Source organism: Centropristis striata, chromosome 10 (assembly GCF_030273125.1).
Source record: "Centropristis striata isolate RG_2023a ecotype Rhode Island chromosome 10, C.striata_1.0, whole genome shotgun sequence".
NCBI lineage: Eukaryota > Metazoa > Chordata > Actinopteri > Perciformes > Serranidae > Centropristis > Centropristis striata.
This window is the reverse complement of record NC_081526.1, coordinates 28557143-28572522: the sequence shown is the minus strand read 5'-3', so window position 1 is coordinate 28572522 and position 15380 is coordinate 28557143. Positions and strand designations below refer to the sequence as shown.

Here is a 15380-nt window from a genome sequence, read left to right as displayed (position 1 = left end):
CTGATTATCAAGACGCCTTTTTGTTTTTAGCACATTCAGAGTGCTTTTAGCACCATATCGAATCTAAACTTTTTTTCTTCTCAGTTTATTCTTCTCCTTTTATGAGACTTAACGCCGTAATGGCTGGCTCCTCTTTAATTGAATGGTGCTTTGAGAGAAATCCCATTGTGTTTAGATGTTTTGGCAACAGTTTTCATCTAATATGACATTTCAATAAATCATGCTGAATACAAATATTGGAGTAAAAGAGATGTTATGTGAAGAGAGAATGGAATAAAAGGAAGCAAACATAGACAGAAAGAAAGTAGTGCAGTAAAGTGTGTGTAGATACAAATCAAAATCAGAATAATAACAGAAAAAGAGTATAAATAAGAAATCATGGGAAATTAGAAAAACTTACATAACTATGAGGAATAGAATAAGTAGAACATTTTAAAAGGCTCTTGGTATTCTTGATGCTGTATTTATTTCAAGTCACTGTCGTCAGTTATATTGCAACAAAATGGAAAAATAGGAATATTTCAAACTACTTCACTACATCATATTCTCAATATGTGTGTGTATGTGTGTATATAAGTAGGTGAGATCCTGGCTGTGAGAGCTTATTTTCACTCAAACAGAGCTTCCTGTGGGACTCTTGAATCTAACAGACTTCAAAGCCCAGAGGCCCTGTGGTGCGTGATGACATCATGAGTTTGACCTTAAGAGCATGAGTGTGTGTGGATGAGAGACAGAGACAAAATTAATGCATGTGTGCTTGCAAGAAATCTGCATGCTGAGTGAGTGTGGCGAGAGCTCGAGTGTGTTTACCAGGTCTCATTGCAGCAGTGGTCTGCTCCACTCTGGGCAGCGTAGGGGTCGCAGTGTCAGGTACAGTCGTGGTTTCTGTCAAGAAGGAAAAAAAACACGTACATTTAGATCAGAATAGAAAAAAGTGCCAAAAAATTGGATGCCTCTGGAAGCCCAGAATTTATGTTTCGACCATTCAGTCTTGCAGTGGCCATAACAAGTGAAACTCACTTTTGTCTACATCACCAACAGCTATGATTATTAATTTACAGTATTATATCGACAAGTGGCAACTTTCAGGCCTGAGAAACGCCTTCAACTTGCATTCTTTCAAATTCTTTCTTAGCACAGGGCGACTCGACCAGTTGCAAGAAGTCTGATTGTATAGAAGTTTATGACAAATTGACCCTACTTTTCCCTTGATTTACTAATGTAATTAACATTTTCCTGATGAGGTTATGGTCTTTGTCACTAGTTGCAGGTATTCTTTAATACAGGGTGAGGTTCACTTTGTAAATGATGGTCCCATATAGAGTAAAATGGAAGATAAAATGGAGTATGCTTCAGTGTGTGGCTTTGACTTTGACCCTTTAACTGTGTTTTTAGTTCATAAATGTTAATTGTAACTTGCTAACCAAGCTAGTGCTAGCTGATAACTGCTCCACCCTTTTGTCCAAATATATTCACGTCTGGTCAGAAAACAACAAGGTAAACTTTGAAGACAACTTTGAAAATTCCAAACTCGAGGCTTCGAAACAACAGTGACTACTTTTACTTCTTTTATGCAGGCCGTGGTTAGTTAACAACAAGCTAACAACATGTCAAGCTAACTAACATGTTGCAATCACTGGCTGCATTTCTCAAGCAAACAACTGAAAGCAATCCCATTTCGGGGTCATCCCTATGTTCCCCGGGTCCTATGTTCCCCATTTTTCCCCAAAAGGGTCCTATGTTTCCCGCAATCTATCAATCTTTACGGTAGACTCTCAGCATGGCCAGCAGGCCTACCATCGCATGGCCCACCTTAGCTCAAGCAGCCCAAAACTTAAATTTGCACAGCAACTACTTTCTGGTTACTTTGCAGTTCATTTTTTTAGTTTTTTAAAGAGTGTTAGGGTAAGGGTTAGGCCTATTTGCCATGGAATTTGGCAGTAATTGTGGAAAAAGTAACAGACCGGGGCTGTCATGGAGGACGCTTCCCACTCCTTTGTTTCTACTTTTCGTTCTGTTGGTTTGTTGGAAACTAAAAATTTGCATGTCTCTGTTTTTTGCCACTTAGTGAGATAAAAAAACAACTTTTAAGGTTTAAAGATTAAAAAAAATAAAAAATGAAATGATGAAACTCTAAAAGGAGCTCTTGTTCAGATTTGCATCGTGTTATCTGAATTTTTTTCAGGTCTTATGTTCTCCAGTCTCATACAAAGAGGGGAACATAGGACCCAGGGAACATCCACGCTCCCATCATTTCAGCTAACATGTTAGCATGCTAATGAGCACTAACACGTTTCACATACCATTTTATTCTACATTTAATACAAGCATTGGTGTTAGTTAAGGTGCTTTCATTTTGTTTAACTGCCAAGATACTGACTGTCTAAAAAGTAGAGCACATGCTGAACTTAAAATAACGAAATCACAGCATTTTAATATTCACAATTTGCTACTGCTGTTTCACTGCACACCGGAGAGAAAAAGTCATATTTAACAGCAGTGCAGCAGTGATGTTTGAGCTAAGCAAGATAAAGATATCATATGATAACTAATGATGTTTGTACACAGTTCCCTGTTGTTTTCCAGAACCGTGTATTAAGGCTGGTGTTTGTCACGATGCAGGCAGTGACAGAGTGAGCTGAGGCCGTGAGCTGGCAGTCAGCTGAAGACCATGCCACACCGCTCTTTTACCCACTGCAGGTTGGCACGCACACACACACGCACACACACGCACACACGCACACACACACACACACACACACACACACACACACACACACGCTATGATGATAGATGCTGCACTCAAACTGACCTTGGTGCACAGCAGCATGAGACCAGTGTATGATAGATCAAACAGAGGCACACCCCCCCACCCACACACACACACACACACACACAAACACACACACGTCAGCATTGGGGTATGTCAGTGTAACCCCAAGACCTTCTGGTCTTAATAAGCAGTTTTCTACTGTTGGTTAGGGTTCCTTAAACGGCCCTGAATGCTTTACCAGCTCTCTCTCTCTCTCTCTCTCTCTCTCTCTCTCTCTCTCTCTCTCTCTCTCACACACACACACACACGCTGGTGTAAGTAAATCTATATGTTGACGTAAGGGAACAGAAGATTGCCTGGCTTGCGTGGCACAAGCCTGATGCCACAAACCTCTCCCCAAATTATTCTTAGAAAGGACTTCTTTCTCTCTCTTATTTTCTGCCATTCATTTCACGGTCTGTCTTTCTTTTTTTCCCTTCCCTCCCTGCATCTGTCATTCGTCTCTGAAAACCCCCTCCCTCTTTCTCTCTTCTCTTAGTCATTTGTCACAATAAATCTGACCAGTTTCACTTCTGCTGAGCAAAACCACCATCAACACCACAAAAATCCCTTTCTTTTCACACACACACACACACACACACACACACACACACACACACACACACACACACACACACACACACACTAACAAAGTCGATCTCTCTTTGTCTCTGCATCTCCGGCGTAGAAGCGAAACCCTATCTAGTGTTGTTTCTGTTTTACCACAACCGCAATTTTCTTCTCCATAACTCTTTCTCTTGCTCTGTTTCTGTCATCTCTCCTGGAGGCATATTTTGATTTCCACTCGTCCTTTGCTTTTGTATGCCCGCAGATCTCTCTCTTTGTTAAGTTTGCGTCTCTTTCTTCTGCTCTTTTCCTTCGATCTCTCGCTCTCCTCTCAACCTTTTCAACGCTTCTCTCTGTGCTTGAACTCTTGTGTTATTTTATGTCGGTTCTAACCACCAGCTCAGTAAATCTGAGACCACTGTTGATTTACTGCTTGTTTAGCTGTTGGAGATGTTTCCATGACTCACTTGGTCATCTGTATGTATGTGTGTGTGTGTGTGTGTCTTGTTTAGTGTGAACTCTTAACCTTTGCTAATAGCTTTGAGTTCACTTTAGCTCTGATGTGCATTGTGTATGTGCATAACTTTATTGAGTTGTTAACACAGTCTGCTCACAGTGAAAGTATGCAGGATTATTATGTAAGCCCAAACAGAGTGGCCTCATATCGCTGTCCCAACACACACACACACACACACACACGCCTTCATACACAGAATTAGATATCAGCATTGGATAAGTAGCTCCCAGCTGCTGACATTAAGCTGTTTTAATTTGGTGCCCTTTACCACTGTAATTAGCCCCCCATATGGAGGGGAGAGGAGGAGGAATGGAGATGAGAGAGGGAGAGAAAGAGAGACACAGGGAGACATGGAGAAGGGAACATAACCCTTTCAACCTCTCACCACCATTTTCCTAATTAGTGACCACACACAGCTCCTGTCAGCCTCCCATTTCTGACTCCATCTCCTCTCCACCCGTCTAATTCAATTTAGCTGTCTGTCTGTCGTCTCCTCTCCTGTTATTTCTCCCTTTCCTCATCCTCTTCATCATCTTCCTTCCCCCTCTTATTTCCATCCATCAGGGCCCCGTCTGTAGCTACTGTAAAGGTCAGTAAACTAATGTGAATAAATTACTTTATAATTAAACTAATATAAAATCTGTTACTGTAGTTATTATGCCAGAAAGTTTTTAACTTGCTTTTGCGAGAACTTTTTCAAGAATCTGTCGAACTAAATATGAGAAACAGACAGGCCGAAGTGTGTTTCTTCACTTATGTGGGGAAAAAGTGAAGATGATGACACAGTCGGTCATGTTTTAAACATAAGGAATCAAAAAGGGATGTAAAAGAAATGCCAATCTTTACATCTGTATTCTGCAGATGGGTCATCCCGAACACCGCTGAGTTGCATCAACCTGCCATGACTCTACGTCTCTTTCTACATCTCTCACACACACACCCTAAACTGAGAAACAGAAGGTGTTCGGTTCGGTTAACCACACGCACACACATAACCACACACACACACACACACACACACACACACACACACTGTCATAGGCCCAAGGGCTCATTGTAAAGCTGCTGACTGAGCAGGGCGAGGCGGAAACAGAGAGACGAAAACTGTTCAATTATGGAAAGAGCTCTGGGTATAAATCTACCTCTGTCAGCCTAAATAATGACTACTGACACAGTATGTGAGTGTGTGTTTGTGTGTGTGTGTGTAAGACAGAATGCTGTCCCTACTCAAATTATTGGTGACATTAAGCATGTGTGTGTGGGTAGGGGTTTCCTTTACTTAATGACTATGTGATTGACTGGTTGACTGACTGAATGGCAGACGGATGGAAAATGGTCTTGTTTATTACAGGGATCTCCACTGATAGATAATGCCTATTAGCTTTGTGGCCACTGGTAACCTGTCCATGGTAGGTATCTATTCAATGGAATTTCCTTTGAAAAAGTATTTTTTTAGTGGCTTCAAACTGGATCCAGCAGCACTACCTATATCAGAATACACTTGCTAGAAACAATTTCAATCTCAGTTGGGAAAACAGTCAATACTACATTTCTATATGAAATGGAAGAAGTGGATACATTTAGAAGGGGTAGAAAATAAGTTCTTAGTGAAAAGAACTTGGAAACTAGTATTAGAAATCTGAGTTATGGCTCTACCAAGAATGGGGCTGTTAAATGTTAAAGTATGCCATCAAATGAGACGTGATGGTGGAAAACATGAGTGATTTTGGATGAAAATCCTCACCAGCAATCTGAATGGCAAATCAGACAACTGTACTTAAAAACCAAAAGTGCAGGTTTGATTTATATGTAGCTTAAAGTGCTGGACTAATTATGGCTCCCTCTTCAGTAGATGAGTGGGTGGGAAAATGAGTTCTTTACAGCAGGAAACTCTTTCCAGACTAAATGCCTAATTAGCCCATTGTACAGCAAGCTACCAATAATATCTGGTTTTACGGTAAGTGCTGCACTGACTGGACCACAAGTTTTAATGCGTGGTAGATGGGGAAGAAGAATTTCTGTAACCCAGTAAAATATATCAGTGGTATAAGAACAAGAACAAGGCCGTAGTTAAAAAGCCGCCAATAATAGAGCTTAAAGTGTAGCTGAAAAAGCGGCACCATGTGAGACACTAGAAGCAAAGAAGCTCTTTATGTCAGGAAATGACACATAGTGAATTGCTCATTAGTCCATTGTGCAACAAAGCACCACAAGGTATGTGACTGCAATTGTAGCCTTAAGTGTGAAGCTAAGTGCGACAACAACTGAGATGATAAAAAAAGAAGCTGCTGGCAATGAATGGCTAAATACATCAGTGAACAGTAGTCAGCTACAAAGGAAATGAGTTTTAGTGTGGCAAAAGCCATTAAGCTAAGTATGCCATTAACTGCTTTGGAGATAGAAAAGACAGCTTTCTAGATCACCAAGCAGTAATATGTTAACAAGGATATGGTTTAAACAATTTCCAAGGCCCAATCAGTACTTTTTGGCCATATGAAATTGCATGTAGGTTAACAGACTGGATGTTAATTTGAGGTCTTGGATAAACATCAAATCAAGTCTATTGTATGAGGATAAACTTGAGATGTATCATCTTGTTTTCAATGGGGGCTTAAACATCACTGAAAATACAAGCCTATTTTATTCCTGTGGTTTCGAACAACAGTAGCTAACCAAGGTTAGAACAGACTGTTGTTGTCTACTGCTAGTCTACGAATGGTAAAAGACTCTTTGAATTTATGAGATGGATGGATGGATGCTTGCATGGTGGATGGATGGATGGATGGATGGATGGATGGATGGATGGTTGGTTGGTGGTGGTGGGTGGGTGGGTTGGTTGGTTTATTGGTTGGTTGAATGGGTGGATACATGGCTGGATGGATCAATGTATGGACGGGTGGGTGGATGGATGGATGATTGGATTGATGGACGAGTGGGTGAATCCAATTCCTTTTCTTGGCAAAGTCACTAGTGTAGCATTTGCCAGGTGTCCATGCTCTCACAAGGTACCAGCCCCTGACCAGTAGGCTGGTCTAACCTTAGGTACTTGAGGTCAATGCCTAACCTGAACCAGTCGGACTGCTACGCATGGCGGTCTTGCCAAGAAAAGGAGTGGGATTCATAATGATTGGTGAATGGATGAATGGATAAGATAAATAGAAAAGAAAAAGAAAGAAAAGCAAACAGCCATATCTGGGAAAGAGTTGGCATGCCAAAACTGAATATTTCTATTGGAAAAACACAAGCATTTTTGCTCACAGACACATATAAACACATGTGCACCCACAACGAACCAGGGTCCAATCCTGAGTGTTTCCATGTGTGATGTCTCAAGAAGGAAGAGAGGCAAGTGATAAACTAAAGTGTCCTAAAGTGAACAGAGCATGATTGTATATGGTTTAAAATAACTTCAGAATGTCTTTGGGTGTGTGCTTGGCTTTCAGGCACTTGACATGGAACATCTTTGTTTGCATGGAGGGTACAGCCGAGTCTGGAGCAATGCTGTCAAGCATTACTGTTAATGTCCTGAAGGAACTCCAAACCTTCCAGAAACAAGGATTTTAGAAAACAGTGTCAATTGTGTTTGGAAATTGTGAAATACTTGATCTGTGGTTTGGCTTGACTCTGCAGTCATGAAACATTTACTGTTTGTGGGAGAGTTTTGACTTCAGAAACTATAAAGTTAAGATAGCACTGGCAACAGGCTTGTTTTGCCTGAAAGGCTGTGACAGGTGAGGGATAAAATAAAATAAAACATGGGTCTGTAGAAACAATGCGAGAAGAGAGAGGGCAAGAAGTAGAGAGGGAAACAAATCTATGAGGGTAATGAGGTCAGGGGAAAAGGGAAGGTGAAGACGTAGGAGAGATGGAGTGTGTATGAGTGTGTGTGGTGGGGGGAGTTGTTACAGGAGCCTTGGCAGGAGACGGGAGTGATTAAATTCTTCTGATGGGAAGGGAGGGGAAGAGGCGGAGACGCAGTGGGTACTGCAGAAGCCACAAACATTTGCACACTCTACCTCCCTCTCTAACATTATTTTCCGTTCCTTCTAATGTGTTTATACGTGTCAGTATAAAGGAGCAGGGTCAGGTCTGTAACTTTATGAATCAAAAATAATATTATCAGCTGCAGGCTTTATATTTATAGCCACTCTGTTGCTGCTCAGCAGTTTGTTATGGTGTCTTTCAGAACATTTTAAATAACTCTGGCTATGGCATAAATTAAAATGAAAGCATAATTAAAAATAATGATTTCATAATATGTTTACCATTGCTTCTCCCAAAGAATAACCGATTACTATTTGCTTGAATATATATACGCTCCAAAATAAAATGCAGGCCAGTGCAAAAATATAATTGCATTCAAAACTATACTTGGCTATCTGATTGTTGTCCTTGTTGATAAATGTGTTTTTATAATCACATTACAAGACAAGACAGGAGGAGGAGCAGAGGGAGAGATGAGTGGGTGTAAGTAAGGACACATCCCACCAATCACATGAAAGTATCTGGACCGGAGCCACGGCTCACATGTGAAACCGATCAGCAATGCAATGCTGGACCTGGAAAACACACACACACACACACACACACACACACACACACACACACACACTTGGCTAAACCTGAACGATTGGCTGGAAACCTGGAACAGCAGAACACCTCCAGAATGTTCTCGTATAAGAACTCTAAACAACATTCCCTCCTGGGTGCCACTGTAATTTTGGACGTCTGTGTGTTTCCCAGGTCCAACATCATCAGCATGTGAAAGGCAGACACAGGGTAGATTCTTGGCTAGCATTTGCCCCTTAATATTACAAGGTAAGTTATAAATCCACTATTATTTTTGACCTTATTTAGGCTTCCTACATGGAAATTTGACCCTGTATGCCTTTCCAACACAGTGCCTGTGGGATTCTCTTCCATCTCTAGGCCACGGCCCGTTTTGTTGAAGTATTTCCCCTGTCATCCAGAAAGTGAAACTGACACACTGCCAGTCACTGGGCCAACCTCTTTTCTATAACTGGCCCAACTTCACAGGGCTAAAGAACAAGCCATCAGTGGCGGTCTACTAAATGTGGAGCCCCTATTGGGCTCATTGAGGTTTTGTTGGAACACAGGTAATCTGGTTGGCAGTATTTAGGGTTTCATGAGAAGTGAGGATCTATGATCAGGAGAGCAATAACGGCAGCAGATGAATGAAGCCACTCGGAGACACCGGACACAAAGCCGCTTTCTCTCTTCCTCTGTGTCTTTCTCTGTTATTTTCCCAGAGTACCCCACCCATAACACTGCTGTTTTCTATGGTGATGAGAACCTAAGCATGTATTTACACAACTAAGAACAAACCTTTGTCTTTATGCCAAACAGGTGGTGTGTGTGTATGTGTGTGTACATATGTGCCTGGCTGTGTGCCTGCCAACAACTAGGTGCGGAGTGAAAGAGATGAGAGCATAGCAGATGTTCTGATAACTCAGTCATTTAAAACATGAACAAAACTGGCAGCCTGGCAGCTCTCAGCTCCCATCCAATAGTCGGGGGTTACAAGACCTAAATTACATGTTGCCTCCATAGCTAGCGTGAATGATCAGAATGAGTGCTGCAATAATATTCTGGCTTTTGTTTCTGTTTTTGCACCGAGGTTTTGCCGCAATAATGAGATGCTAAACTACATTATTGTGTGCCCCCTAAGAACCCCCGTATCCGTAATTTCGGATTTCTTCATTGTAATTGGGTGCTGAGATTGTCTCTGCCATGTGAGGAAATTGTTTTACCGCCCTGAGGCCAGGTCAATGCGCTTCATTTTAAATACGAAAACAATACAGGGGCAGTCATGGAAAAGCAATTTCTTTGTGAGTTTGTTAAATCTGATGTGTAGAGGATATTGTGATTGGCACTGTATCATATTGGCTTTGTCTCTACTTTTGAACAATGAATGAACTAGACTGTTAGGAAAAACAATATGCTGCCTACACACACAGAGAACACGATACTTTTACGAACTGTGAATGAGCTGGATGCTTGTATTTTTATTTGCATTTAACAATGTATGGCAGTAGATCGGCCATTTGGAACGCTCAACGTGGATGTTAATTATACATCCCCCCAAAAATTCCTCTCTATGTCGTCTTTGTAAGCAAATATAATGACTCATATTTACGATTGGGGGTAGGTGGGAGTGAGGTGACGAAGCATAAAGTTGGTGAAAGTCCACCTAGGTTGGCAAGGTGACCATAAACCAAGATGCATATTACCAAAACGATGAAATTAAGGCTTTACAAACCAATGGGCCATGTCTACATCCACTTTTGTTATTCAGTTTATGGTATGTGATGTCACAGAGTAAATGGAAGTGTTTTCCTAAACCCAACAGATTCGTTTTGTTACCTAAACCTAACCGAGTAGTTTTGTTGCCTAAACATAACCAAGTAGTTCAGTTTCAGTTGGGTCACATGTTTAAAACTGAGACTTTGCAACCATTTCATAACATCAAATAGAATGGTTGTATATGTTTTGTCATTGACAAACCTATTCTGTCATTTATGTATGAGGTCAGTTGAAGTTCTATGATGTCAAACATTTTAACCGGGTCCAGGTTTGTTATTTATGTCAGGGAACAAAGGTCTGAAACCAACCACTGAATAATGAAAAGGCCACTCTGATTGCTGCCTCCATGCAGGCTGGTTTGTGTGTTTGTGAGTGTGTCAGCGAGCATGTGATTGCCTTACACTGCTAATGTGTCCTTTTATTTATTCATCAATTCATTAGTTCACTCCTTTACTTCCTGAGCAGCACTGAAAAAAGGGAAGTCCCACAATTGTAGTTTATAAAGGAAGCAAAAAATTGAAAGTTTAAGATGGAGGAAGGAAGACAACCTCATAGGATTTCTCCTCATAGAACTAAGATGAAAAGGTGCTTGTAGGCCTTTTCCTGTATGACTTTATATCTTACATCCTATCTGTAACACTGTGTGTGTATGTGTGTCTGAATTTAAAGGAGAGGGCCACTCGAGTTGAATGTGTGCATTTTTGTGCGCTAGTGACTTATGTGTAAACAGCTGTGTTCAGTGGACTGAAGATGATGCACTCTGTTGAATATTTTATCTCCCGTTACAACTCAACACTCAGAAGCACCCACATACCACACGAGCCAGAAGGAAAACAAAGTCTACTTTGTGTTCAGATGTGTTTTTCAATTTTATTGTCTTCATTTATAGCACTATAGCAGAATGATTGTGGCTGCACGACTGACTGTTGAGATCATGTGTTTTTCAGTGTTATTATCCTAACGTCACTAAGCGTGGAGACAATTAAAAACCAGACAAAGCCAAAATTCACAAAATCAACTTGCTCTAAGCCACTAAGATGCAGAATTATCCTACTGTGTGATTGTGTGGTATTTAGGATGGCAGCAGGAGCAGTTGCTGTGGTGTGAAGTGGGAATCAACTGTTATCATGCACGGATTACATCCAGAAGGCAAACATCTGGCATGCAGACACAGACAGCCAGACCAGCAGACAATCACAGAACCTGCAATAGCCAAGAGGTTTGTGCTGCGATCATAGAGATGAAAGCTGCAGATATAATGTGCATGATGTCATTAGGCACAATAACAGCAATGTGTATGGGCAGGATAAAACAATCAGAGGTTACGGCATGATTGCACATTTGGGAAACATTGATCTCCATTGGAAGTAAATCATTTGACATCAATGATGTGCAATATGTGCAAGCTATATAAAGTCTTGAAACTGTCGCTAAAAGGTTTCCTAGATTTTCAGTTGTTCCACTAAGTGCATTATCTTTCTATTAGATGTATATAATACATAATCCCATATGTTATCTCAGTGGTTATTACAGTATTCACTGCTACAAAAGTAAAATATTTCCCTTAGGTATTATAGGTAGGTATGGGTATTATAATTGTTGATTTAAATAACAGTTTATGGATGTAATACTGAATTTTATTACTGCCGCCAAGGAGGTCATGTTTTTGGATGGATTTGTTTGTCTGTTTGTCACCAAGATTATGAAAAAAACAAAACACGGTTGGCTCAATTTTCATGATATTTGGTAGAGAGCTGTAGCACAAATACACACATTTTCCCCACTTTTGTTAACATTGTGAAATAAAGCATTTGTGCTGCATTAACATGGTGTTGGAGCTATCGCAAAAAAAATATATGTTCCCTTGTTCATGGTAACCTCTTCAAACTTATGTTAACAGTAGAGGATGTCCCTTCTCTCTCCATCAGCACCAACCACTTGGCCACTCCTGACACATCTAGGATATATGCTTCCCTTTGGACTCGCTCTCTCTCCCCAACACACACACACACACACACACACACACACACACACACACACACACACATTCTAACAGCAGGCCAACAGCCCACTTCACATCCACTGGGAACAGGTACGTGTCATTTCCTGTTCTTGTCATCACCTCTCATATGTCGCAACCTGACTAAACCAGAAAGATTTAATGACACATGAAAGGGAGAGAAGATGAGGAGGAGAGGAGAGGAGGGGAGAGGAGAGGAGAGGAGAGGAGAGGAGGGGAGAGGAGAGGAGAGGAGAGGAGAGGAGAGGAGAGGAGAGGAGAGGAGAGGCCATAACAGTAGCATTTCAACTGGCCAAGTCTGCTTAAGAAAATATTTCAATAGAGTTACTGTTTAAGGTGTATCGTTATTGTGACTGTATCTGGGCGCTGATTTCTTCATGATATTAAGAAAAATATATATTGCCGCCAAATGCATGCAGCACATCATTATTGCTCAAGTTAAGTAATAAACGTGGGGAGATTTGTACAATGGCCTACTTTATTATTGGAGTCATTGTGCAGCTGAGGATAATTTGCTTGCCACGGCTAACAAGCTCCATACAACAGTAACATATTGTAATAAATGGTACTTAAACAGCTCAATAAAGAAGCATATAGACTAATGGTCTCTATCCATCACTCTTTACACTAAATCATCACTCTTTATAAACAACTTTTTACACAAATCTTTGAGTAGATCATTGACTGATAATGAATACTTAAAGCCAGCAGACCACGCAGTGCACCTAATACTTCACCACACACTAGCTACATGTTATTAACATAATAGGCTGTGAACACAATATAGTACAACTTCACAGCTGGACACTATTAGTAAAAGTCCCATGACCTAGACATGTTAATCCCTGTCCAGACATGTTGCAATACCTCCTATAGGGCAAGATGATTAACTTTAACCACTATGCACAATGCATGTATGTAATCATATGCACACATGCACATATACATATACTACACTCTACATATAGAGGCAGATATACACAGATTAGAATACAAAAGAAAGCACACACACATTCTAAATCCTCATAAAGACACATCCACTCATTACAGACGTCAAAGAGATTAATGGTGTGATTTATGCAGCGCTAATGTTTTTTTTGTTATTATGTTTATGTATATACACATGCAGAAGTATCATCATTATTATGATGATATATGTATGATATGTAAAAGATTGCTCTTGATCACAGTTGGTGGATAATTTGTCTTAGTTGTGCTTGAGGTATTTTATGTGTGGGTCATAAACAAAGGAGAGCTCTGACACGGTGAATTAGTGTATTTATGTTGTCATCTGCTTGAATTTGTAAGCATGCACATAAACATACATTAATGCAACCTTCAAGTGTGTGCAGCCTTGTGTTATTGTATGTGTTCTTACCCGGCAGGTCACAGCCGAGGACCTCCATCCTCATGCCGATCCCAGCAGGCGACCACCTCTCCGGAAAGACTCTGATGTACTGGGCCACTATCTCATCGAACCTGCGTACCTCTGGAGTATCGTAGTGGCCGTTTCCCTCGAAAATCTAAAACAAGGGAGATCAATTTTTCATTTTACGACAAAGAAAAATACCCATAATACCCATTTCCCCTCTAATACAAAAGATGATTTCTTGCCAATTTTAACATTCCTAAATGAAATTCTCTGTGTAAAAAATGCTCTTTGGCCTACGACAGTGTATTATGGCCAAGTATGAAAAATGTAACATGCAATGTTTCAAGAAAAAAGTGGCAAATCTAGGAGAAAAAGGTAGCAGATTTATGAGATTAAAAGTAGCAAATCGACGAGAAAAAGTAGCAGATTTAGGAGAAAAAATTGTCGGAATAAAAGGGTTGTGTTTTGTTTTTCAAGGAACTACGTCATCACAGAAGCTGCTGCATGCTGTGTACTATTTCTGCAGTGAGTGATCCAATCAAATTATACTTTGCAATCAGATTTAATAAGGAAATACTCATGGTTTTTGCCACATCTACAGGCATCTCAAATTAGATTTGTAGTACAGCAGGATACAATACGACAGATGTTTACCGGGCAGCGTCTGTGGTGTTGTGAGGTTCCTTGAGAAAAACAAAAAAACACAATTTTTCCGACTTTTTACTCATAAATCTGCTACTTTTTTCTTCTAGATTTGCCATTGTTTTCTCATAAATCTGAGTGTTTTTTCTCCTAAATTTGCCACTTTAATCTCATAAATTTACGACTTTTTTCTCAAAATATTACCTGCCTCCCCCAGGTCAGTATTTTTTTTTCTCATACATGGCCCTAATATGCCGTCATATTGGCGTGATCCACTGATGACAGCTGATTTTCTAACTCTAGCTCAGCACGGTAATATCCTGCAGTGATTTAAAGAAAAACGTGTTCCAAGTATAACTGTTTGTCCTAGAGATGGTCTTAAAGCCAAAGCTGTCTGAAACGATACAACATGATGAGTGATAAGCTTTACTCCATGTTTGTCTGATATATATGTGGCATCTGTCAGCTGCTCTGATGTATTGTTCTGTGGCGAAGACAGCACTGAGGATGACTATCAAAAAACAATGGGGAAAGAAGGTTAGAGCTGCAGAGGTAGTTAAATGTGTCATTTCAGTACTCCACCGTTCACGTCTCATTGAAAAACAATAGCGAAATCCTGAGCCTGTCTCTCCACAATCATATAACACTCCTAATCAGCATTGTTTCCAAGCACAGGATGACATGTGTCATAAAAATAACAACAGAGACTGTGTTTCCTTTGATTTTCGAGTAATTTTTCGAGGCGGCTTGCAGCAGCCTCTGGCAAAAACCAGAGATTTATTACTAGCTGGAAACTGACTAGACCGCACTGATCTTTTCAAAATGTGGGCTGTGAAAGTTGTAATATTGGTTTCATTAATTGAATTGTATCTTCTGTCTTGCCCATTTCTAGAGTTTTAAAAAACGTATGATGAATTTCCCAGGATGCTCATTTAAAAAGACAGGCAGATGAGAGAGAACAGGATTTTAGCATCAGGAGAAAAGCCTGGCACTCAGTAGTACTATTAAAGCGTTTTAAGACGGAGTCTCAGAAAGAAGAACAGAGTTTAAAGTGCCCTGTCTCACAGTGCGTTAGACTGCCAGCAGTGCTGAGTGGTGATGCAGGAAAGACATTGTTAATTAACAC

General features: G+C 40.4%; 1 protein-coding gene across 2 annotated transcripts in view; it reads right to left on the bottom strand.

Annotated features, from left to right (window-relative positions):
- The window catches only part of LOC131978737 (neuropilin-2-like), a 121347-nt gene that overhangs the window by 32148 nt on the left and 73819 nt on the right, over positions 1 to 15380 (bottom strand). For both annotated transcript variants that reach the window (XM_059342466.1, XM_059342467.1), the window contains exons 11-12: positions 13619 to 13763; positions 811 to 885 (exon numbers count right to left, since the gene is read on the bottom strand). In XM_059342466.1, coding sequence (XP_059198449.1) covers positions 811 to 885; positions 13619 to 13763 — 220 coding nt within the window. The remainder of the gene's footprint in view (positions 1 to 810; positions 886 to 13618; positions 13764 to 15380) is intronic.